The sequence below is a fragment of the Saimiri boliviensis genome, chromosome 5, assembly GCF_048565385.1.
Source record: "Saimiri boliviensis isolate mSaiBol1 chromosome 5, mSaiBol1.pri, whole genome shotgun sequence".
In the NCBI taxonomy this organism is placed as follows: domain Eukaryota; kingdom Metazoa; phylum Chordata; class Mammalia; order Primates; family Cebidae; genus Saimiri; species Saimiri boliviensis.
Genome location: NC_133453.1, coordinates 80,114,244 through 80,139,632, shown reverse-complemented (window position 1 = coordinate 80,139,632; position 25,389 = coordinate 80,114,244). Strand labels below are relative to the sequence as shown.

Below are 25,389 nucleotides of genomic sequence, written 5' to 3'. Positions count from 1 at the left end.
TATATAGCAATAGGTGCCCACATGAGAAGCAAGGAGACATCTAAAATTGACACTGTATTGTCAAAATTGAAAGAGCGAGAGAAGCAAGATCCAAAAAACTCAAAACCTAGCAGAAGACAAGAAATAAGTAAGATCTGAGCAGAACTGAAGGAGACAGAGACACAAAAAACCCTTCAAAAAATCCATAAATCCAGGAGCTGGTTTTGTGAAAAGATCAACAAAATAGGCCACTTAGCCAGATAAATAAAAAGGAAAAGAGAGAATAACCAAATTGATGCAATAAAAAATGATAAAGGGGATATCACCACAGATTCCACAGAAATTCAAATCATTATCAGAGATTATTACAAACAACTCTATGCACATAAACTAGTAAACCTGGAAGAAATGGATAAATTCCTGGACACTTGCCTCTTCCCAAGCCTAAACCAGGAAGAAGTCGAAACCCTGAACAGATCAATGACAAGGTCTGAAGTTTAGGCAGCAATTAAGAGCCTACCACCCAAAAAAAACCCAGGTCCAGACAGGCTTCACCGCCGAATTCTACCACACATAAAAGAGAAGCTGGTACTATTCCTTCTGACGCTATTCTGAATAATCCAAAAAGAGGGAATCCTTCACAAATCATTTTATGAGATCAACATCATCCTGATACCAAAATCCGGCAGAGACTCAACAAGAAAAGAAAATTTCAGGCCAATATCTATGATGAACATAGATGCAAAAATCTTCAGTAAAATACTGGCAAGCCGACTGCAACAGCACATCAAAAAGCTCATCTACCATGATCAAGTAGGATTCATCCGGGTGATGCAAGGCTGGTTCAACATACGCAAGTCTATAAACGTGATTCACCACATAAACAGAACCAAAGACAAAAATCACATGATTATCTCAATTGATGCAGAGAAGGCCTTTGACAAAATTTAACCGCCCTTTATGCTAAAAGCCCTCAATAAACTAGGTATTGATGGATCGTATTTCAAAATAATAAAAGCTATTTATGACAAACCAACAGCCAATATCATGGGCAAAAACTGGAAGCATTTCCTTTGAAATCTGGCACTAGACAAGGATGCCCTCTCTCACCACTCCTATTCAATAAAGTACTGGAAGTTCTAGCCAGAGCAATCAGGAAAGTAAAAGAAATAAATGGTATTCAAATAGGAAAGGAGGAAGTCAAATAGTCTCTATTTGCAGACGACATGATTGTATATCTAGAAAACCCCATAGTCTCAGCCAAAAATCTCCTGAAACTGATAAGCAACTTCAGCAAAGTCTCAGGATACAAAATCAATGTGCAAAAATCACAGGTGTTCCTATACACCCATAACAGACTTAAAGAGAGCCAAATCAAGAACCAACTGCCATTCACAACTGCTACAAAGAGAATAAAATACCTAGGAATACAACTAACAAGGAATGTAAAGGACCTCTTCAAGGAGAACTACAAGCCACTGCTCAATGAAATAAGAGAGGACACAAACAGATGGAGAAACATTCCATGTTCATAGTTAGGAAGAATCAATATTGTGAAAATAGCCATACTGTCCAAAGTAATTTACAGATTTAACACTATCCCCATCAAGCTACCAATGACCTTCACAGAACTGGAAAAAAACACCTTAAAATTCATATGGAACCAAAAGAAAGCCCGTATAGCCATGTCAATTCTAAGCAAAAAGAACAAAGTGGGAGGCATCACACTACCAGACTTCAAACTATACTACAAGGCTACAGTAATAAAACAGCGTGGTACTGGTACCAAAACAGATACGGACCAATGGAACAGAACAGAGGCCTTGGAGGCAACACAACATATCTACAACCATCCGATCTTTGACAAACCTTACAAAAACAAGCAATAGGGAAAGGATTCACTGTTTATTTATTTATTTATTCATTTATTTATTAAGACGGGGTTTCACCATGTTGCTCAGGCTGGCTTGAACTCCTGACCTCAGGTGATCCACACGCCTTGGCCTCCAAAGTGCTCGGATTACAGGCGTGAGCCACCACGCCCGGCCGGATTCACTGTTTAATAAATGGTGTTGGGAAAACTGGCTAGCCATGTGTAGAAAGCAGAAATTGGACCCCTTCCTGACACCTTACATTAAAATTAACTCCAGATGGATTTAAGACTAAAACATAAGACCTAACACCATAAAAACCCTAGAAGAATATCTAGGCAAAACCATTCAGGACATAGGCGTAGGCAAGGACTTCATGACCAAAACACCAAAAGCATTGGCAACAAAAGCCAAAATAGACAAATGGGACCTAATTAAACTCCACAGCCTCTGCACAGCGAAAGAAACAGTCATTAGAGTGAATCGGCAATCAACAGAATGGGAAAAATTTTTTGTGGTTTACCCATCTGACAAAGGGCTGATATCCAGAATCTACAAAGAACTAAAACAGATTTACAAGAAAAAAACAAACAAGTCCATCCAAAAGTGGGCAAAAGATATGAACAGACACTTTACAAAAGAAGACATACAGGAGGCCATCAAACATAAGAAAAAGTGCTCATCATCACTGGTCATTAGAGAAATGCAAATCAAAACTACATTGAGATATCATCTCAAGCCAGTTAGAATGGCGATCATTAAAAAATCTGGAGACAACAGATTCTGGAGAGGATGTGGAGAAACAGGAACACTTTTACACTGTTGGTGGGAGTGTAAATTAGTTCAACCACTGTAGAAGACAGTGTGGCGATTCCTCAAGGACCTAGAAATAGAAATTCCATTTGACCCATCAATCCCATTACTGGGTATATATCTAAAGGATTATAAATCATTCTACTATAAGGACACATGCACACAAATGTTCATTGCAGCACTGTTTACAATAGCAAAGACCTGGAACTAACCCAAATGCCCATCGATGATACCCTGGATAGGGAAAATGTGACACATATACACCATGGAATACTATGCAGCCATCGAAAACGATGAGTTCATGTCCTTTGTAGGGACATGGATAAACCTGGACTCCATCATTCTCAGCAAACTGACACAAAAGCAGAAAATGAAACACCGCATGTTCTCACTCATAGGTGGGTGTTGAACAATGAGAAAACATGGACACAGGGAGGGGAGCACTATACACTGAGGTCTGTTAGGGGAAAATAGAAGAGGGACAGCAGAGGGTGGGGAGTTGGGGAGAGATAGCATGGGGAGAAATGCCAGATATAGGTGAAGGGGAGGAAGGCAGCAAATCACATTGCCATCTGTCTACGTATGGAACAATCCTGCATGTTCTTCACATGTACCCCAAAACCTAAAATGCAATTAAAAAAAAAAAAAGAGGCCAGGCGCGGTGGCTCATGCCTGTAATCCCAGCACTTTCGGAGGCCGAGGCAGGTGGATCACAAGGTCAACAGATTGAGACCATCCTGGTCAACATGGTGAAACCCTGTCTCTACTAAAAAAACAAAAAATTAGCTGGGCATGGTGGCACCTGCCTGTAATCCCAGCTACTCAGGAGGCTGAGGCAGGAGAATTGCTTGAACCCAGGAGGTGGATGTTGCGGTGAGCCTAGGTCACACCATTGCACTCCAGCCTGGGTAACAAGAGTGAAACTCCGTCTCAAAAAAAAAAAAAAAAAAGAAAAAGAAAAAGAAGAGAGCTACAATGATTTAGCAGAGAAAAATAAACTCCTGTTTCATTGCCCAAGGAGTAAGTATGTAGCATTTTATTTAAAGATGGCATGAGAAATGGGAACTACACTCCCCAGGAGTAGTCGTCCAGAGATGCTGGTTCTGAAGCTTTAGGGTGCATAAGATTATCTTGCAAAACTTGTTAAAAACAGTACATTCCTGAGTTCCACTTCTAAACGGGTACTTAATGTGATTCTGATGCAGGGAGTCTCTGTTGAGCATTCTTTTGCCATGTGTAAAGAGTCCTATTTTTATAAGGTAACCGATTTAGTATTCATTAAAACAAGTAGAAATGAGAAGACAAGTATCTTAGAGAAAAAGGGAAAAGATGAGTTTATTAGAGAAAAAGGGAAAAGATAGTGTTGAATCTGGAAAATCAGTTTCATTTTATTAGAGTATGTATATGCGTGTATTTCAACAAATAATTAGTCTCTTTTCTCTCATTTAAAATGTTTTATTACTTTTAAAAAATTTTATTTAAAAATTTTTTTATTGTAATGAGTCAGAGTCTCACTCTGTCACCTAAGCTAGAGTATAATGGTGCTAGCATAGCTCACTGTAGCCTTGAACTCCTGGGCTCAAGCAATTCTCCTGCCTCAGCCTTCCAACTAGTTGGGACTACAGGCTAAAATATTTTAAAAAGTTAGTCTTCTTACATTCATTAAAAAGTGATCACATAACATCTTATTAGTTTTCCCCCATCCAATGTGAGAAAATGTTTTAGAACCCTCTCCTTGAACCTTCATTTCACTGTATATTTATTTTGTTTAATAACAAAAGAAATATATTTTTAAGGCTATGATGTATCAGGCACAGTTGCTCAAGTCTCTGGGGATACAAGGGTGTGAGAAGCAGACATCACCTCTGCCTAGTGAGAACAGGAAGAAGAGAATCAATAATTTTTTTTAATGTATGTTTTTTATTATACTTTAGATTCTGGGGTACATGTGCAGATCATGAAGACTTGTTGCACAGGTACATACATGGCAATGTGGTTTGCTGCCTCCATCCTCCGTCACTTGTATCTGGCATTTCTCCCCATGTTATCCCTCCTCAATCTCCCTACCCCCTACTGTCCCTCCCCTAGTCCCCCGCAACAGACCCTAGTTTGTGATGCTCCCATCTGTGTCCATGTGTTCTCATTGTTCAACACCCACCTATGAATGAGAACATGCGGTGTTTGATTTTCTGTTCTTGTGTCAGTTTGCTGAGAATGATGGTTTCCAGATTCTTCCATGTCCCTACAAAGGATACAAACTCATAGTTTTATATGGCTGCATAGTATTCCATGGTGTATATATGCCACATTTTCCTTGTCCAGTCTATCATTCTGAATATTAGCCCTTTGTTAGATGGGTAGATTGTAAAAAATTTTTTCCCATTCTCTTGGTTGCCAGTTCACTCTAAAGAATGTTTCCTTTGCTGTGCAGAAGTTCTGGAGTTTAATTAGATCCCATTTGTCCATTTTGGCTTTTGTTGCCAATGCTTTGGTATTTTATTCATGAAGTACTTGGCTATGCCTATGTTCTTAATGGTATTGCATAGGTTTTCTTTTAGGGTTTTTATCGTGTTAGGTCTTATGTTTAAATCTTTAATCCATCTGGAGTTAATTTTACTGTAAGGTATCAGGAAGGGATCCAGTTTTTGTTTTCCGGTCATAGCTAGCCAGTTTTCCAAAGACCATTTATTAAACACGCAATCCTTTCCCTATTGCTGGTTTTTGTCAGGTTTGTCAAAGATCAGATGGTTGTAGATGTGTGGTGTTGCCTCTGAGGCCTCTGTTCAGTTCCATTCCTCTATATCTCTGTTTTGGTACCAGTACCATGCTGTTTTGATTACTGTAGCCTTGTAGTATAGTTTGAAGTTGGGTAGCATGATGCCTCCAGCTTTGTTCTTTTTGCTTAGGATTGTCTTGGCTATACAGGCTCTCTTTTGGTTCCATATGAAGTTTAAAGTGTATTTTTCCAGTTCTGTGCAGAGGGTCATAGGTAGCTTGATGGGGATAGTGTTGAATCTGTAAATTAGTTTGGGTAGTATAGCCATTTTCACAATATTGATTCTTCCTAATCATGAGCATGGAATATTTTTTCATCCGTTTGTGCCTTCTCCTGTTTCCTTGAGCAGTGGTTCATAGATATCCTGAAGGGGTCCTTTACATCCTTTGTTACTTGTATTCCTAGGTATTTTATTCTCTTTGTAGCAATTGTGAATGGCAGTTCATTCTTGATTTGGTTCTCTTTTAGTCTGTTACTGAGGTATAGGAATGCTTGTGATTTCTGCACATTGATTTTGTATCCTGAGACTTTGCTGAAGTTGCTTATCAGTTTCAGTAGATTCTGGGCTGAGACGATGGGGCCTTCTAAATATACAATCATGTCATCTGCAAATAGAGACAATTTGACTTCCTCTTCTCCTAACTGAATACCCTTTATTTCTTTTTCTTGCCTGATTGCTCTGGCTAGAACTTCCAGTACTATATTGAATAGGAGTGGTGAGAGAGGGCATCCTTGTCTACTGTCAGATTTCAGAGGAAACGCTTCCAGTTTTAGCCTATTGAGTATGATATTGGCTGTGAGTTTATCATAAATAACTTTTACTATTTGGAGATACATTCCATCTATACCTAGTTTATTGAGAGTTTTTAGCATAAAGTGCTGTTGAATTTTGTCAAAGGCCTTCTCTGCATCTACTGAGATAATCATGTGGTTTTTGTCTTTGGTTCTCTTTACGTGGTGGATTAAGTTTACAGACTTGCATATGTTCAACCAGCCTTGCATCCCCAGGATGAAGTCTACTTGATTGTGATGGATAAGCTTTTTGATCTGCTGTTGCAATCGGATTGCCAGTATTGTATTGAAGATTTTCACATCTATGTTCATCATGGACATTAGCCTGAAGTTTACTTTTCTTGTTGAGTCTCTGCTAGGTTTTGGTATCAGGATGATGTTGGTTTCATAAAATGATTTGTGAAGGATTCCCTCTTTTTGTATTCTTTGGAATAGTTTCAGAAGGAGTGGTACCAGCTTCTCTTTATATGTCTGGTAGAATTTGGCTGTCAACCCATCTGGATGTGGGCTTTTTTTGGTAGGTAGGCTATTAATTGCTGCCTAAACTTCAGACCTTGTTATTGATCTATTCAGGGTTTCAAATTCTTCCTGCTTTAGGCTTGGGAGGGTGCAAGTGTCCAGGAATTTATCCATTTCTTCCAGGTTTACTGGTTTACGTGTATCGAGTTGTTTGTAGTAATCTCTGATTGTAGTTTGTATTATTGTGGAATCAGTGGTGCTATCCCCTTTATTTTTTTTATTGCATCTATTTGATTCATCGCTCTTTTCTTTTTTATTAATCTGGCTAGTGGCCCATTTTTTTAACTTTTCGAAAAACCAGCCCCTGGATTAATGGATTTTTTGAAGAGTTTCTTGTGTCTCTGTCTCCTTTAGTTCTGCTCTGATCTTAGTTATTTCTGGTCTCCTGCTAGCTTTTGAGTTTTTTGGATCTTCTTCCTCTAGCTCTTTCGATTTTGATGATAGGGTGTTGATTTTACATCTTTCCTTGCTTCTTATGTGCACATTTATTGGTATAAATTTTCCTCTAGACACTGCTTTAAATGTGTCCTAGAGATTCTGGTATGTTGTGTCTTCATTCTCATTGGTTTCAAAGAACATCTTTATTTCTGCTTTCATTTCATTGTGTATCCAGTCAACATTCAAGAGCTAGTTATTCAGTTGCCATGAAGCTGTGTGGTTCTGAGTTAGTTTCTTAATCTTGAGTTCTAATTTGATTGCACTGTGGTCTGAGAGACTGTTATGATTTCTGTTCTTTTGCATCTGTTGAGGAGTGATTTACTTCCAGTTATGTGGTCAGTTTTGGAGTAAGTGTGATGTGTTGCTGAAAAGAATGTATATTCTGTGGATTTGGGGTGGAGATTTCTATAAATGTCTACTAGGTTTGCTTGTTCCAGATCTGAGTTCAAGTCCTGGATATCCTTGTTAATTTTCTGTCTCATTGATCTGTCTACTATTGACAGTGGAGTGTTAAAGCCTCCCACTATTATTGTGTGAAAGTCTTAAGTCTCTTTTTAGGTCTCTAAGAATTGCTTTATGGATTTGGGTGCTCCTGTACTGGGTGCATCTATATTTCAGATAGTAAGCTCTTCTTGTTGCATTCATCCTTTTACCATTATGTAATGTCCTTCTTTGCCTCTTTTGATCTTTGTTGTTTTAAAGTCTATTTTATCAGAGACTCGGACTGCAACTTCCTGTATTTTTTGCTCTCCATTTGCTTGGTAAATCTTCCTTCATCCTTTTATTTTGAGCCTATGTGTGTCTTTGCACATGAGATGGGTTTCCTGAATACAGCACACATATGGGTCTTGACTTTTTTTTTGAGACAGAGTCTTCGCTCTTGTTACCCAGGCTGGAGTGCAATGGCGTGACCTTGGCTCACCGCAACCTCCTCCTCTTGGGTTCAGAAAATTCTCCTGCCTCAGCCTCCTGAGTAGCTGGGATTACAGGCATGTGCCACCATGCCCAGCTAATTTTTTGTATTTTTAGTAGAGACGGGGTTTCACCATGTTGACCAGGATGGTCTCGATCTGTTGACCTCGTGATCCACCTGCCTCAGCCTCCGAAAGTGCTGGGATTACAGGCTTGAGCCACCGTGCCCGGCCTGGGTCTTGACTTTTTATCCAATTTGCCTGTCTGTGTCTTTTCAATGGTGCATTTAGCCCATTTACATTTAAGGTTAATATTGTTATGTGTTAATTTGATCAGGCCATTTTGATGGTAGCTGGTTGTTTTGCCTGTTAGTTGATGCAGTTTCTTCATTGTGCCGATGCTCTTTGCCATTTGGTATGTTGTTGGAGTGGCTGGTACTGGTTGTTCCTTTCTATGTTTAGTGCTTCTTTCAGGAGCTCTTGTAAGGCAGGCCTGGTGGTGATGAAATCTCTCAGCAATTGCTTGTTCATAAAGGATTTTATTTCTCCTTCGCTTATGAAGCTTTTTTTGGCTGGATATGAAATTCTAGGTTGAAAGTTCTTTTCTTTAAGGATGTTGAATATTGGCCCCCAATCTCTTCTGGCTTGTAGGGTTTCTACCGAGAGATCTGCTGTGAGTCTGATGGGCTTCCCTTTGTGGGTAACTGGACCTTTCTCTCTTGCTGCCCTTAGCATTTTCTCCTTCATTTCAACCCTGGTGAATCTGACAATTATGTGCCTTGGGGTTATTCTTCTTGAGGAATATCTTTGTGGTGTTCTCTGTATTTCCTCGACTGGAATAATGGTCTGGCTTGCTTGGTTGGGGAAATAATATCCTTTTCTAGCTTGGATTCATTCTCTCCATTGCATTCAGGTACATCTATCAAGAGTAGATTAGGTCTTTTCACATAATCCCGTATTTCTTGGAGACTTTCTTCATTTCTTTTCACTGTTTTTTCTCTAATCTTGCCCTCTCATTTTATTTCATTGAGTTGATCTTCAATCTCTGATAACCGTTCTTCTGCTTGGTCAGTTTGGCTATTGAAACTTGTGTATGCTTCATGAAGTTCTCTTGTTGGGTATTTCAGCTCCAGCAGGTTATTTATATTTTTCTCTAAGTTGTTTTATTCTCGTTATCATTTCGTCTAACCTTTTTTCAAGGTTCTTAGTTTCTTTGCATTGGGTTAGCACATTCTCTTTTAGCTCAGAAGTTTGTTATTACCCACTTTGTGAAGCCTTTTTCTGTCAATTCATCAGACTCATTCTCCATCCAGTGTTGTTTCCTTCCTTGTGTGGAGTTGTGATCCGTTGGAGGAGGAGAGGCATTCTGGTTTTTGGTGTTTTCATCTTTTTGCACTGGTTTCTTCCCATCTTTGTGGATTTATCTACCTGTGGTCTTTGTAGTTGGTGTTGAACGGGGTCTCGGATTAGACATCCTTTTTGTTGCTGATGTAGTTATTTCTTTCTGTTTTTTAGTTTTTCTTCTAACAGTCGGGCCCCTCTACTGTAAGCCTGCTTGAGGTCCATTCCAGACCCTGCTTTCCTGGGGATCACCCACGAGGGCTGAAGAACAGTAAGTGTTGCTGCCAGTTTCTTGTGCTGTTATCTTCATCCCAGAAGAGTACCCGCCAGATGACTGCCTGGGCTTTCCTTTACAAGGTGTCTCTTTGGATGTATAGGCATTAGGGAGCTGCCTGAGGAGACAATCTGTCCCTTACTGGAGTCCAAGTGCTCAGCTGGGAGCTCTGTTTTTCCCTTCAGAGCTTCTGGGCAGGTACGTTTAAGTCTGATGCAGTGGAACTCATAAATGCCTTCTTCCCCAGGTGCTCTCTCCTGAGAAGGTGTGGCTTTATTTATAAGTTTCTGATGTGCTGCTGCCTTTTTTTACACAAGCCCTGCCCAGCAAGGTGGTACTCTAGCTGCAGTCTACCAGCAGAGGGGTTACTGAGCTGCTGTGGGCTCTGCCCAGCTACTGTGCAAACTTCCTATTAGAACTGCCTCGGTAATCATGGTCTACCTCAGTAATGGCGGACTGCCTTGGTAACGGCAGACTGCCTCAATAAAAGCAGCTTGCCTTGGTAATGGCGGACTGCCTGGGTAATGGTGGACTGCCTTGGTAGTGGTGGACTGCCTTGGTAATAGCTGACGCCCTTCCACCCACTGAGCTAGACTGTTCCGGGTCTAGCTGCGCTTGCTGCAAAACTCTCAATCCAGAGCTTTTCAGAGTGCTGGTCTTTGTGGGGCGTGGGACCCAATGAGCCAGATCACCTGGCTCTCTCTTTCAGCCCCTTTTTTTTTTCAGTTGAATAGGTGGCTCTGTATCCCAGGCATTCCAGGTGCCTGTTGAAATGGGTGCCTGGAACTGCATTTGTGCGAGTTTTTGTGAGGAGACCCATAGTGCCAGCTGAAACAGCCATGCTGGAAGCTCGTGGTGCTTTTCAGCCCAGGAATGTCCTGGTCTGTGGGCTGTAAAAACTCATTTGGAAATGTGGTGATCACTCACCCTCTGTGTTCTGAGAACTGCACTGCAGAACTGTTCCTATTTTGCTATCTGGGATCTCCAATCCAAACAATTTAAATAAATGTTTTGAGTGATAAATACCATGAGTAAAATAGAATAACTGGATAGACAATGTGTGCTGGGGAATGCAGTGGGGCTTTACATTACATATAGTCATCAGGTAAAACATTTCTGAGCTGAGACCTAGGGGAGAGCAAGAGTGATTCAACGAAGGACATAGACAAGAGCCTTTCAAGGCAGGAGAAACGGCAAAGGAAAAAGCCACCAGCTAGAAGTGGGTTGAGTGTGTTCAAAATGATCAGGTTGGCAGACCAGTTAGAGCATAGTGAACCAGGGAGGCAAAGATAAGAAATAAGTATGAATGAACTGGTAGAGGTCAGATCACACAGCTCTTATAAGCCTTGGCAGGGACTTTATTCCCAGTGGGATAGAACACTAGTGGCAGGAGTGATGACGTTTGATGTATATTCCCCCCCTCCCATTTTTTTATTGTGGTAAAATACACATAACATAAAATTTACTATCTTAGCTATTTTAAATTGTATGGTTCAGTGATATTAAATACATTCATAATGTCGTGCAAACATTAGTGCCATCCGTTTTGTAAAACTGAAATTCTATCCCTATTAACTCTTTTCATCTTGTAAAACTGAAATTCTATACCTATTAAACACTAACTTTCTATCCCTCCTTCTGTGCTAGCCACTGGCAACCAGTATTCTACTTCAGTCTGTAATTCTGATGAATCTATGTACCTCAAATAAGTGGAATCATACGGCACAGTATTTGTCCTTTTATGTCTGGCTTACTTCACTTTGCATAATAATATCCTCAAGGTTCATCCATGTTGTAGTAAATATCAGAATTTCCTTCCTTTTTAAAGATGGACAATATTCACATGTATGTATGTATGTACATGTACACATGCAAACCCCCCATATTTTGCTTATCCAGTTACCTGGATAGACACTTGGTTTGTGTCTACATTTCAGCTATTGTGAACAATGCTGCTATGAGTATGGGTGTACAGATACCTCTTTGAGACCCTGCTTTCAATTTTGGGGGTTATATACTCAGAAGTGGAATTGCAGAATCACATGGTAATTCAATATTTAATTTTTTGAGGAACTGCCATACTGTTTTCCACAGCAGCAGTACCACTTACTATTCTCTACCATGTAATATTTTCAAAACATGAAAAACCAGATATATTTTTAAAGACTATTTTGGGTGCTGTGGGAACAATAACTTGTACAGTAGTCGGGATAGAACTCATTCAACTTTGAATTGTTTTATTTTTTTCTTAACAGGCTGTATATTTTAGTCTTAGTTTAATTAAAATATCAGTATTTATTCTAAATGTATATGCAGACTATATGAGGGGAGTGGACTTAATCAATGACTTTCAATGAGAATGGCTGAAATAAGCACCCCAGGCCCCATGGAAGGTATCAAAATTAGCTGAAGAACAGTTTTTCAAACTACACATGAAAAAAGCAAATGAAGCAACTTTTTAAAAAAGCTTTGAAAACTGAAAAAAATACTAGGTAAAAAAGCATACGAATTTCTTCTTCAGTTCCAATGCCCTTCATCTCCATTTTACTTGAACAACCCACTGCCATAAACTCATGTTGAATCACATATCATCTGAAAGTGCTGTTCTTCTGAAATCTTAAGTTCTAGTATGCCTCACTTAAATAGACAATCTCTCTATGATGTTATTTCCACTTAGTTGCCTTAGACACTACTATGGTACTTCAGAATCTATCTCTAAAACTGGGTAGAAAGAGGTGCCTCTGTGAGTTTTCAGTATGTTCTCCAAGTAACAGCTTTTTAGTATAACAGCACTGATTCTGTTTAGGAATGTCAATATAGATTCCTCATTAGAACTAAGTATAGGAACTGTGGCATAGTCATGCCTCCAAGATCTTGTACAATGCCTTACATATTGTAGAGGCACTGGAGATTTTACTTGATATTAGCACTACTTCTTAGGAGGTAGAATAGCATAAGAGTTAAAAGCATGGGCATTTAACTTTTAGAAGCACACATAAAAATACATCCAATGGTATAATGTCTGGGATTTGGTTCAAAACGGTATGGGAGTCAGAAATGAATGGCTTCAGTCAGTGTCTGGGATCAGAGAAGCTGGCAGCAGCTCAGAGATAGACCCTTAGTGCTTACACTAATGAGACTGCCATTGAAACAAATCCTATGGGAGAAGAGCCAAGAGCAGGTAAGGAACAACAGGTGGAAAGTATGACACTGACACCTGTGTCCCTGGGAGGAAACAATTAAGAATCTCTTATCATGTTTGCGTGAGTGCTCAGTGGTGTGGGTTGAAAGGGAAAGAAAATGGTTGTTTTGGGGCCTATGTACAGAACTTTTATATTTTTGTGATGGATACTGTTAAGCTTCTTAGCATTACCAGATGACCTTCCCCCAAGTCTTCACATAAGCATGCTACACTATGGAAAATGTTTTCTGTTGAGAAAGAAATTTAAAGATTTAGATGAAACATATCTACAAAATATGCTCAGCAAAAGAAAATAAATGTATTTGTTCAGTTTTGTTTCATTTGTTCTGGAAAATAAATGGAGGTTGATACTGTCTTGAAAAGGGACAAAGAAAAGTCTGATAAAGTAGTTCGTAGGATTAGAAACTGGAGTATAACAGGCATGTAGTTCAGATTTAACATTCGGATCAATGTCATTTGCAGTCGGTGGCTACCCATATGTTGCTATTCGTGTTATGATGTATCAAAAGCTCCTTAGTCATAATATTGTTGCTAAGATGGTGAAGAACATCATGTGTGTAGGATGACAAACTTTCGACTCTCTTCCACTGAAAAACCAGGCCCTGAAAGTAGTTTTTATAGAATGTGGAAGAGAAGACACAACTCTATCTTTGTTTCCCAAATGTTTGCAGTTGACGCCAAGGCTTTTAACTCAGACCTCTTACACAAGAAGAAAATACAAATTGGAGCAGACCAAATTCACTGATAAAAGTGATCTAATATATAATATGCTATATCATACACTTAGAGGCTTCTCAGCTTACTTGGTTAGATAAATAAAATGACTGGGCCTGGGTCTCCCAAAGCGCTGGGATTATGGGTATGAGCCACCATGTGTAGCTGGGAATTCTTTTTCTCGTTCTAGGGTTTTCTTCTTTTTCTTATGCTGTGGCTGCCAATGGGTGGCTTCCTTGCTGCTGACAACCTGGACTCAGTGATGACCTACATTTTATAAAGTTGAGATGTCAGAGCTTCTGATATAATGTGGAAGAAGAAATCCAAAAGTGTAGTGTGATCAGAATGTAGAGGTGAATTTACCACCTGCAAGCCGCATACTCACCCTACTCCTGGTACCAATTATAGAGCTGACAAGATCTACTCAGGAGGAAGAAACCACATCAACAATCTGAACATTTAACATAAAGAATATTGATTAATAACAGAAGATTAACTACTAAGAGGGATAAAGTGATCTCTTAAATAATACAGGAAATGGAGATGTAGGAAATACATACTTTTTGCAGGGCTAAGGTAGAGTCATGAAATAAAGATAACCTTGGAAGAGGGACTTTTCCCTCCAACCCCTTCATTCATCCAAGATTAAGTTTCAGAATTTGTGGGAGAGGATGTGGCTATTGCCCACTGGATGGCAGAGAAACTCAATGAGGTATTGCAGTCAAGGCTGACACACACAAAACACTGCTTGCTAAGATACCAGAAAAACTTGGCTGGGAACCTGTCAGCTACTGTGGCAGTAAAGTTCGCTTGAAAGCCACCTATTTTCCAAAACATGGAAGTTGCCTGATGAGATGCCAATGAAACTCACTTGATGGTATATTTTACTGGGTCTCCTGACCACCACTGGATCTCCTGGATACCACCAGTACAGAAGTTGTCAGCCAGCAAGAAAGCCACCCATTGGCAGCCACAGCATAAGAAAAAGAAGAAAACACTAGAAGGAGAAAAAGAATTCCCAGCTACACATGGTGGCTCATGCCTGTAATCCCAGCACTTTGGGAGACCCAGGCCCAGTCATTCAAGACCAGCCTTGGCAACATAGTGAGATATCATCTCTGCAAAAAAATATAACAATTAGCTGGGCATGGTGGCATGCACCTGAAGTCCCAGCTACTAGGGAAGCTGAGGTGGGAGGATGGCTTAAGCTTGGGAGGTGGAAGCTGCAGTGAGCTGAGATTGTGCCACTGCACTCCAGCCAGTGCAACAGAGCCAGACCCTGTTAAATAAGAACAACAACAACAACAACAACAACAACAACAACAACAACAAAAGTTTAAAGAAAAAGAAAAAGTAGCATCATCTTCTTCCAGTGTTCCTCCAGGACCTTCTACTAACAAGTACTAAGATTGCAACAAGTGGCAAAGTAGAAAAGAATGATTTACAGTTGAAAGGCAATAAACTGATAACTTGCAAAGCTGGGGATAGATAGGAAATAAAACTTGCCATATGTGATAACTGTTGAAGCTGAATAATAGTTATAAATGATTATTCTGACTACTTTGCATATATGAAATTTTCCATAATAAAAGGTTTTCTTATTCACTCTTTTCTAATGCACTAGAGTTATCCCACTTGCCCTCAAATCCTGGCTCAGTCACTTACTGGCTAATTATTTTAGTGCTTTGCTTCCTCATTTGTAATAACAGTAGCTACTTCATTTCAGATACAGGAAGGAGTTAATAGATATTACATGAAAAGCAATTAGAAGAGAGCTGACTTGCAGTAAATTCTCAATAAATTTTATTTATTATTACTATTTGTATTATTTATACTGGTACTGACACCATAAACATACTGCAAAAATAAAAGTTGGTAATTCATAGGAAATTAATCCAGAGATTCTGTTAATTTGACCTTCAGAATGCTAATCTTATATATATAGATCTGTTATATATTAGTCTTTCAAAGAATAACTTACCTTATCTTTGATTTTGTCAACTCTAGCATCCAAAGGCTGGTTTTTGCTTTGTTCCTGATTACATTTTCGATTTCCTCCACCTGAGCTTGTACTTTTAGTTTGTCCCATGGAACTTGAAGCAGTAGTGGATAGTACAGATGTATTGATGCCAATTACAGATGATGTACTATTTCCATTTATTGATCCATTTACACCTTGAAAATAAAAATAAACATATTTATACAATGGAATACTATTGAGTCAGTTAAGAATGAAGTACAGATACATGTAAAATTGAATGAACTTGAAAATGTAAGTGAAAGAAGACAGAAAAGATCTTATTGTATGATTCCATCTATATGAAATATTCGGAATAGGTGAACCTATAGAGACAAGGTTGCCAGGGGCTGAGGGAGAGGGGAATGGGGAGTAACTGCTTAATGGGTCAAAGTTTCCTTCTGCAGTGATGAAAATGTTTCAGAACAAGATAAGAGGTGGTGGTTGCACAACATCGCGAATGCATTAAATATGCCTGAATTGTTCACTTTAAGACGGTTAATATTAAGTGAATTTCACCTCAATTAAACAAAATGTTTAGAAAGATGATGAAATGCAAATGTTCTTTTAGAGCAAACTTTGTAACACTTAAGTGAAAAGAAAGATAATAAACCATCTGAAATGTTATAAGTTTCAAATTACATTCTAACAAGTTGTTAATTGCAGAAATATTGTGATCATTTAAAAACAGTACTAGGTTATGAATTTTAATGAAATTAACACTTAATTACAGAAGAAGTAACACATTGTATTGTGTTACATATAGGGAGGTAATGAGATACAGAGGAAAAAGTAGAATTGGGCTCAAATTCTGACTAGATCATATCCTTATGTAAGCAGTATTTTCTTGAACAACTTATTTGATCTTGGTTGCAAAATTAAAATACTTCTAATCTCAAAGAATTATTGTAAGAATTAAGCAAGAAAATGTGAAAAGGTCTAGCATAACACTACAAAACTGTCATTAAGGCCGGGTGTACACAGTGGCTTAGCCTGTAATCCCAGCCCTTTGGGAGGTGAGGTGTGAATATTGTTTGAGGCCAGAAGTCTGAGACCACTGGCAACATACAGAAACCCTGTCATGCAAAAAATAAAAATAAATTTTAAAAATGTAGTGAGGCATAGTGGTGCATGACTGTAGTCCTTGGGAGGCTGAGGCAGGAGGATCACTAGAGCCCAGGAAGACGAGGCTGTTGCAAGCTATGATCACACAACTTTACTATTGCCTGGGCAAGAGAGTGAGCCCTTGTCTCTGTTAAAACAAACAAACAGAAACAATAAAAATGTATTAAACCTGAATGTTATGAAAATAATATTAGAATGAAAGATTTATTGTACTTTGCTTATATTAATATGGATACCTTTTTCAGGACCATTTCGATTACTTTTTCCTGAAGTCCTTGAATGGAATGAAGAAGAATCATTATTCTGGGCTGGGGGAGCAAATAGTGGAGGAATTCCCAGTAATGGTGGAAAGAAGGTTGCTCCTGTACGAGTATGAGCATCTGTCGTTCGCCACCATTCTGCACCTCAAAACCAAACAAACCAACCAAACAAAAATATATAAATTAACTTTCCAGTTAATGTCACAATGGCTTTCTATGTTTTATTTAAAAAACAACAACAACAACAAAAAGTCAAGTTTCATCTTGGAACAAAACTGCTGAATTACTCATACTTCTGATGACTTTCCTAATTTTAAACAGTTGAACTTATACACTTATCACTCTTCTCATTAGGCCAGTATTTAAGAATCTTCACTTGGCAGCTTTGTAGAGTTCAAGCTTGTAAAGGTAGTCAACAGTTTAAAAAATGAAAGTGAAAACTCGGAATATAAAAGAAGTATTTCACTCTTTGGTGACTTAACCCATAGCTTTTCTCATCTGTTTTAAATCCTTAGAATTTAAGTTTATATCTACAACCTATGTTAAGACTTTCCTCAAATTACATACAACATAAATCTGACTCTGATAAATCAGATGGTCTAAATAATAATACAAAACTACTATAAACCACTATACCTCAAGTAAAGATACGAAAGAAAACATTCCATACTTAAAGTTAAGCATAAATACAGCAAAATCAGGAGGCCCTTTTTATGGTCTAAAATATAAGTTCTCAAAGATGATTTCAAAAACAAGTAATTTCACATTAAAATATAAAAGATTTATAAAGCTTCTCCTCTTAAAGTTAATGATGAAAGCCTGAATTCTGTTTTTACTTCCTCTCATAAATTGCAGATAACAATAATTGCTTTATTGATATAAAATGACCAAGTGGTAGAAAATCATTCAATAAAGGTAAATACTTAAACAGTCTCTCTTAAAGTTTTAGAAAAGGAAATAAGCCAAATTTTACATGTTTTTCAAGGAAGGATGAAGTAAATTGGTATTGTCCCATCTAAAATCTCAAAAACAATCTTCTTCAACTGACTAGTCTGCTATATTATCAAATCAGTTATTATCTTTCAGACCAATCTTCCAAAAGATATGGTGTATTTTTCCTTGACTGTGACAACCATAAGAACATTAGAGGAAAAAATTCCACAACAATACAGTACGTGAAAGCTCAAAATTGTCAGTATATTGCATTTTATAATCTTTAAAACTTTTCTAGGAATATCCCTTCATTAAAAATAGAATATAAAGTGATATGCACCTTCATTAACTAATCACAAAATCTGGTTTAAAAGAAAAGTGAAATTTTCATGGTAGCTGCCATTCTCAAAAGTCTAAAAAACAGTGTAAGTAGAAAACTGCAAAATCTATTTTTCTGCACTGCAGGAAGGTGTTACTAGTAAAATGACACCAATGTATATTCAGCTGTGCCTGAATAATGAGAACGGAACCAAGAATAACTATACAAAAGCATTAGTCATTTATCCACTGTTTAGATGAAAGATGTACATTTAGATAGGAAGAAAAAGTGTGTATTTTAGGCTTGTATCAGCACAGTTGGTGTATTGCTATTTATAGGTTTGAAAGCTAGGTTCTGGCTAGCTGATAAAAAGTTACTGTACTGAGGACCTGGCACAGTGGTCCATACTTGTAATCCCAGAGCTTTGGGAGGCAGAGGTGAGAGGTTCACTTGAGGCCAGGAATTTGAGACCAGCCTAGGGCAACAGAAAGAAATCCTGTCTCTATAAAATATTTTAAAAAGCAGGAGAAGGACTGAGGTTTCCCAATGATATTTATATAGAGTCTGTAATTAAAGTGGAATTCACAGACGTTGTAAACAACTAAAAAATTGGTAAGGTAATCAAAGTGTAATAAGATTCAAATATTTTAGACATAAACTGAGAAAAAAAACATTTAAAAAAGTACTTGAGAATGTCAAAGGTAAATAAGCACATAGCTGGGCATGGTAGTGCATGTCTGTAATCCTCAGTACTCAGGAAGCTGAGGCACGAGAATCACTTGAACCTGGAAAGTAGGGGTTGCAGTGAGCTCAGATTGCGCCATTACACTCCAGCCTGGGTGACAGAGTGAAACTCTCTCAAAGTAAGAAAAAAATTAAATAAGCACACAGTAGAGATTAGGGAAAACAATTGGAAAATGTGTGTTAAAAATAACCTAATACCACAGAAGAAAATACAAAACAAGTAAATAAGATCAATTAAATAAAAAGATGCAAGTGGTAGAGCTTCTGAATGTAAATTTTAGAAATTCCTGATATTATTTCATAGGAAATAATTTTTGTGAAGTGACAAGCTTACCTGTAGTCTAAATTTAGGAAAATAAAATTTAGTCACAAACTAGATTGTTGATAAAATAAAAAATACAAAATAAGGATTACATAAATCAGCATATGGTAAATTTCTAAGTATTTTCAAAAGAAATAACAACATAGTATTTAACTTTTTAATTTTTTTTTTTTTGAGACAGTGACACTCTGTCACCCAGGCTGGAATTCAGTGGCCTGATGCGGGCTCACTGTAACCTCCATCTCCAAATTCACGTGATTCTCGTGCCTCAGCCTCGATGGTAGCCAAGATTACAGGCCTGCGCCACCATGCCTGGCTAATATTTGTAGTTTTGGTAGAGATGAGGTTTGGCCATATTGGTGAGCCTGCTCTCAAACTTCCAGCCTCAGGTATCCACCCATTTTGGGCTCCCAAAATTACAGGTATGAGCCACCACCATGCCCAGTCAATATTTAACATAGTTAACTCAAAGATTCTATTAATAATACTTCAGAGGACATAATGGATCTCAATTTGAACCTAGAAGATTGAGCAGAATTTAAAAATCTTTCATACTTGGCAGAGCCAAAAATACTTTGCAAAATTTCATGGTAATTTAATACCACAATTAATTACCAAAAAGTACAAATATTTTTTTAAATTACCATGAAATACTATTTCAATATAAAATGGAAATAATTTTATTATGCTAATATCCATTAAATAATTTTACATTTATCAATATAATCTGATATGCATATTTTAGAAAGTACATAAAATGTAAAAATAAACTATTCCTCAACTAAAATTCCTAGTAATATCTTCCTGTTGTGTCCTCATTTATTTACTGGGTTATTTAAAATTGGCAATTTGGTTACCCTTCCAAATAAAGCCAATTATAGAAAATTTATATTTAAGTTACTGTATGAAATCTACAAATTAAACAAAATGAATCTTTGAAAACTAGGCATAGTCTCTGCCCATCTGGTAAAAAGTATGCTCATCTAGGCATACTTTTATCAATAAAGACTCTGTCTTGTAATTGTTTATCTGTCTCCTAAAAACCGTAAGCAACTTGTAACTGGCCTGTGTGCAGAGAGGAGTAGATGCCCAAAGAATACTGTACATTAAATAAGTAAGTGAATATTTTTGCTGGGGAAGCTATAAAAGTTTTTTCTATATAGTGAAAGTATCAACATTATTGAAATCTAGATGAGTAATTTTTTTTGGTGGGGGGAGGTTTTGAGACAAAATCTCACTCTGTCACCCAGGCTGGAGTGCAGCAGCACGATCTCGGCTCACTGCAACCTCCACCTCCTGGGTTCAAGCAATTCTGCCTCAGCCTCCTGAGTAGCTGGGATTATAGGTGGGCGCCACCACAGCTGGCTAATTTTTGTATTTTTAGCAGAGACGGGGTTTCACCATTTTGGCCAGGATGGTCTTGATCTCCTGACCTTGTGATCCACCCACCTCAGCCTCCCAAAGTGCTGGGATTACAGGTGTGAGCCACTTTGCCCAGTCCCAGATGAGTAATTTTTTAAAAGTGTTAACAATCATTCTAGTACAAAAGACATTTAATTTTAATAATACAGTATTTACATTGTGATTTAGAAATTTTCAAAAGCAACAGTGTAATAAACCAGGATAAAAACCATAAAAATAATTAAGATACCAGTAGCTATCTATATTGTTATTATCTATTTTGATATTTATTCAGCAATCATATTTTCAGTAAATATCTGTGGAAAGCTTTTCTTGCTAAACAATCATGCTGGGAACTGAATAAATTCCTATTAATATTTTTGAAGGAAATTTTAATACGTGGTTTAAGACTTAACTGTCCACTCACATTACTCCTCCTCAGTGTCCTCACTTCCCAGACAACTGAATTGAAGAAGTAATATGACTCAAGAAATAGTACTTAAACTATACATTTAACCATCAATCCTTTCTACATACAGTTTTAAAAACGCTTCTTTCCTTTTAAAGAAGCATTTGATAAATTATTAACCATTAAAGTGGGCAAAAGAAAATAATCATGATAGTTACCAATTATGGACTAATTAAGTGCACCAGACACTGTATTCAGCACTAAATATTACTTAACTCCTTTAATCCTCACAAGAACCCTATGAGTCAGGTACTATTATTATGATCCTCATTTTTCAGATGAGAAAACTGAGGCTAAGAGGCCAGATAATTTCTTCCAGATCACACAGCTAAGAAGAAACAAAGCCAGATTTAAATTCAGGCCTATTTGTCTCTAGAATTATGCTATAATGTTTTAAATTATTTTACATACATTAATACATGCAGCCCTTACTAAAATTTATTAAAGTTAAATTAATCTATAGGAAACACATTCAAATTTAGGCTTTCAAGATAATATAACAGATTAAAGCCTGTTTGTCTAACATTTTAATTAACTAATGTCTTACTGAATTACTAAATCCTTATAATCTGTAGAATTTCGGATAATACTGATCCTCTCGCCATCTAAGTGGTACAACTGCATAGTTGTTTTGATCAAATACAGAAAAATAGGCCAGGCACAGTGGCTCATGCCTGTAATTTCAACACTCTGGAAGGCCAGGGCAGCAGATCACTTGAGGTCAGGAGTTCAAGACCAGCCTGGTCAACATGGCGAAATCCCGTCTCAACTAAAAACACAAAAAGTAGCCGGACATGGTGGTGTGTACCTGTAACGCCAGCTACTCGGGAGTTGAGACAGGAGAACTGCTTGAACCTGGGAGGTGGAGGTTGCAGTGAGCTGAGATTGCACAACTGCTCTCAAATCTGGACAACAGAGAAAGGCTTCATTTCAAAAAAACCAAATCAAAATAGAAAAATAAAGAAATTTACGAGTCTAGCTCATTTTCCTTACATAGTGAAGAAAAGTAAGAACCTAAAATAGGAGTGTCAAAATACTCATTATAAAAACTGAACGTCAGTTTCACACTAAGTTAAATAAGTTTTTAAAAAATCAAATAAGGCTGAGAAAAATTCATTGAACTCTACACCTAGAATATGTATACTTTTCTGTATATTATACTTCAATAAAAAACATGAGAAAAAACTTGCCTGAATTATTATCTTCTGTGACAGACACCTGTTTCTCTAGTTAAATATCTGGATATCTAATTAACTGCTCTGCCACCTAACACACTTAAGGTGTTTAATTTTTTACACATGATAAATAGGATTGAGCCAATTCTTGCACCCAAGTTACAATACACCAGGCATTACACTATTCCTTTTGTTCAACAAATTACTGCTTGAACATTCTTAAGCTTTCCTCCTTTCCATGAACACTGTTTGTAACAGATGTTTACCTGGAAAAGATGCTAGTTGGGGATGTGCTGCTAAGGCTGTGGGTGTACCAAGTGTCCCCAAACCACCAAATTCTGAATGCCCTGAGCTGGCTGAATGTAGACCAAAGACTGGGTGGCTGACCATTGGGAAGGCACTCGACACTGTGGACAGGTTAAACGGTTGATCCCCAGCTGTTCTGAATAAATGTCCTGGGAGGGAAAAAAACACACTTAAAGTTGGACTATAAAAACAGATGAGAATTATCTGATTTCAGTGTTTATAGTTAAAATTTATAATAATTTACCTATTTTCATGTTACATTTTTTCTTCTGCATTTTCTACTCTTAAAGCCCTAAAAAATGTTTCTAGAAACATGAAGGCATGCTAAAAATAATTAAAATGAATGGTATAACTTTACTTACTTTGAATTTGAGATTTGAGAACCCATATTTTAAGTAATTTTCACTAATTAAAATTGTTTGACCTGAGGAAGTGAGGCCAATATTCTCTTAATATATGTACATTAATATATTATCAATATTTTTTACTCATAAGAAGGAAAATAAAAAAAAATCCTTTAAATCTAAGGTTGAAAGCCACTGAAGTAAGTCCAGAATCTGTCACCAAGTTAATACTCAAATTATCATACACTCTAAGCAAGGAGATCCCAGTTTCAACGTGCCAGAGTTGAAGCTCTCATCTCTAATACAGTCATGATTTATTTAACGGCAGGAATTCAATCTAAGAAATGCATTGTTAGGTGATTCAGTCATTGTACAAACATTGTACAGTGTACTTATACAACCTGGGTGGTACAGTCTACCACCTAGACTATAGGATACACCTAGACCAGGCATCCCCAAACTTTTTACACAGGGGGCCAGTTCACTGTCCCTCAGACCGTTGGAGGGCCGCCACATACTGTGCTCCTCTCACTGACCACCAATGAAAGAGGAGCCCCTTCCTGAACTGCGGCGGTGGGGCCGGATAAATGGCCTCACAGGGCCACATGCGGCCCGTGGGCCGTAGTTTGGGGACGCCTGACCTGGACTATGGGATACAGCCTGTTGCTCCTAGACTACAAACCTGTTGAGAATGTTACTGAACTGAATACTGTAGGCAGTTGTAATATAATGGTAAATAGTTGTATATCTAGACACAGCTCAACCTAAGAAAAGTACAGTAAAAATATGGCATTACAATCTTATGGGTTACTGGCATAGGTAGCCCATAAGATTATAATATACTGAAATGTCATTATGCAGTGTATGACTGTACTTCCTAGGTGAGAAGAGTATCTTGACATCAAAAAGGGAGTAAATTCTAGTCTAATAAAACAATGCACAAGACAACATAAGTACTTAATGAACACACTTACAAAGTGTGTTCATTAAAAAACTTATTCTAAATGCATTCACAAGTGGTTATCAATATAAAAATCATTTTTAACTTTCTCATAGTAAGACAATGTTCAAATTCAAATGAGTCTGACTTTTCAATTCTATTTTTAATCTAAAGAAAATCTAATAGTAAGTGTTATAACTCCAGGTTGGAATGTTATATGATTTTAAAAAATGACTTATTTTTCATACTTTGTAGGAATTTGGCAGAGAATTTTTCTAATACTTAGAAATCTTCCCTGTACTTTCAGGAAATAATTAAGGTACCCTTGCTTGCTACCGGGAAAAGAGAATACTCTAGGTTATCTTAAGAATTTACTGTATAAACAGTATTGTGCTCTGTGTTAAAATTAGAATAAAGCTTCCTTATTATCTCTTGTTTATATTACATCAGTTCTGACTATGCAATGCAATTTAATTAGTTTTAACATAGTATGTTTGAAATTTCCAAATGTAAGTTTAAAATAGTGTATTTACTGTTATCATTGTCATTAATCAAATCTCTTCCCTTTGTTTTCTTGCTCCCTGAAAACCAAGAGGTAGTCCTAAAAAAGATCAGAGTGTATCCTCCAAAGTCTGATATAAAGCCTATATTCTTTATTAAAATAATGCTATATTCTTTACTGAAACAGGAAGATATGAATGACTTTAAAAAATAATATTTAAATAAATTGTATTAACTATGTTTTGCATCAGGCTATAGAGGAAAGTTCTGATTCAGGATAGTGCTCCTACTACAACAAAGCAGTAACTAGATCTCACAGGGAAGATCCTCAAATTGTCTTTACAAGGAAGGCTCACAAAGAAACTGTAAGTTAAGAGGACAAGGAAAGGGCATAAACTTGGGTGTCTTTTCTAAGTCAGCTAATCATTGTTTTTGTTGAGTTGGTTCTTCCATGTTATTAGAATGGACTGCATTAGCACTGAAGATGAGTCAAAATAAAACAGAGTATGCTATTGCCAAAAAGCGTACTCAAATGTCACTATCTTTAAGACCAGTGATAGGCTACCAGAAACATTGTGTCATTTTTTTCTTTTGGCAAGTTCTCAGAAACCCAGCTAGTTTCTTCAAAAAATGAGTTTGTAACTTTAAATACCAGTGTTTACTTTCATTTGTTATTACATATAAAATATCTGGTTCTCACCGATCAATTCAACTTCCTGACTCAAATTTACTTAAATGTTTTATTTATAAACCTACTATGATCAGTATGTTTACACTTGATCAGTACGTTACATTTCTTTCTCCATCAATTTGTGTGGTAAGCCAGTTAAACTGAACATTGCAGTTTTGGGGAATCTGGGGTCATTTGTAATTTATATTTTACAAATTTTAAATTATATCAAT

The 25,389-nt window shown here is 37.3% G+C and overlaps 1 protein-coding gene across 26 annotated transcripts in view; it reads right to left on the bottom strand.

Moving 5' to 3' along the window:
- Positions 1-25,389, bottom strand: part of BAZ2B (bromodomain adjacent to zinc finger domain 2B) — a 423,693-nt gene that overhangs the window by 129,563 nt on the left and 268,741 nt on the right. For 21 of the 26 annotated variants that reach the window (XM_074399602.1, XM_074399607.1, XM_074399604.1 and 18 more), the window contains 3 exons: positions 22,662-22,850; positions 17,009-17,176; positions 15,612-15,805 (listed from right to left, as the gene is read on the bottom strand). In XM_074399602.1, the coding sequence (XP_074255703.1) occupies positions 15,612-15,805; positions 17,009-17,176; positions 22,662-22,850 (551 nt within the window). The remainder of the gene's footprint in view (positions 1-15,611; positions 15,806-17,008; positions 17,177-22,661; positions 22,851-25,389) is intronic. The other 5 variants (XM_039470070.2, XM_074399617.1, XM_039470074.2 and 2 more) reach the window with 2 other exon arrangements.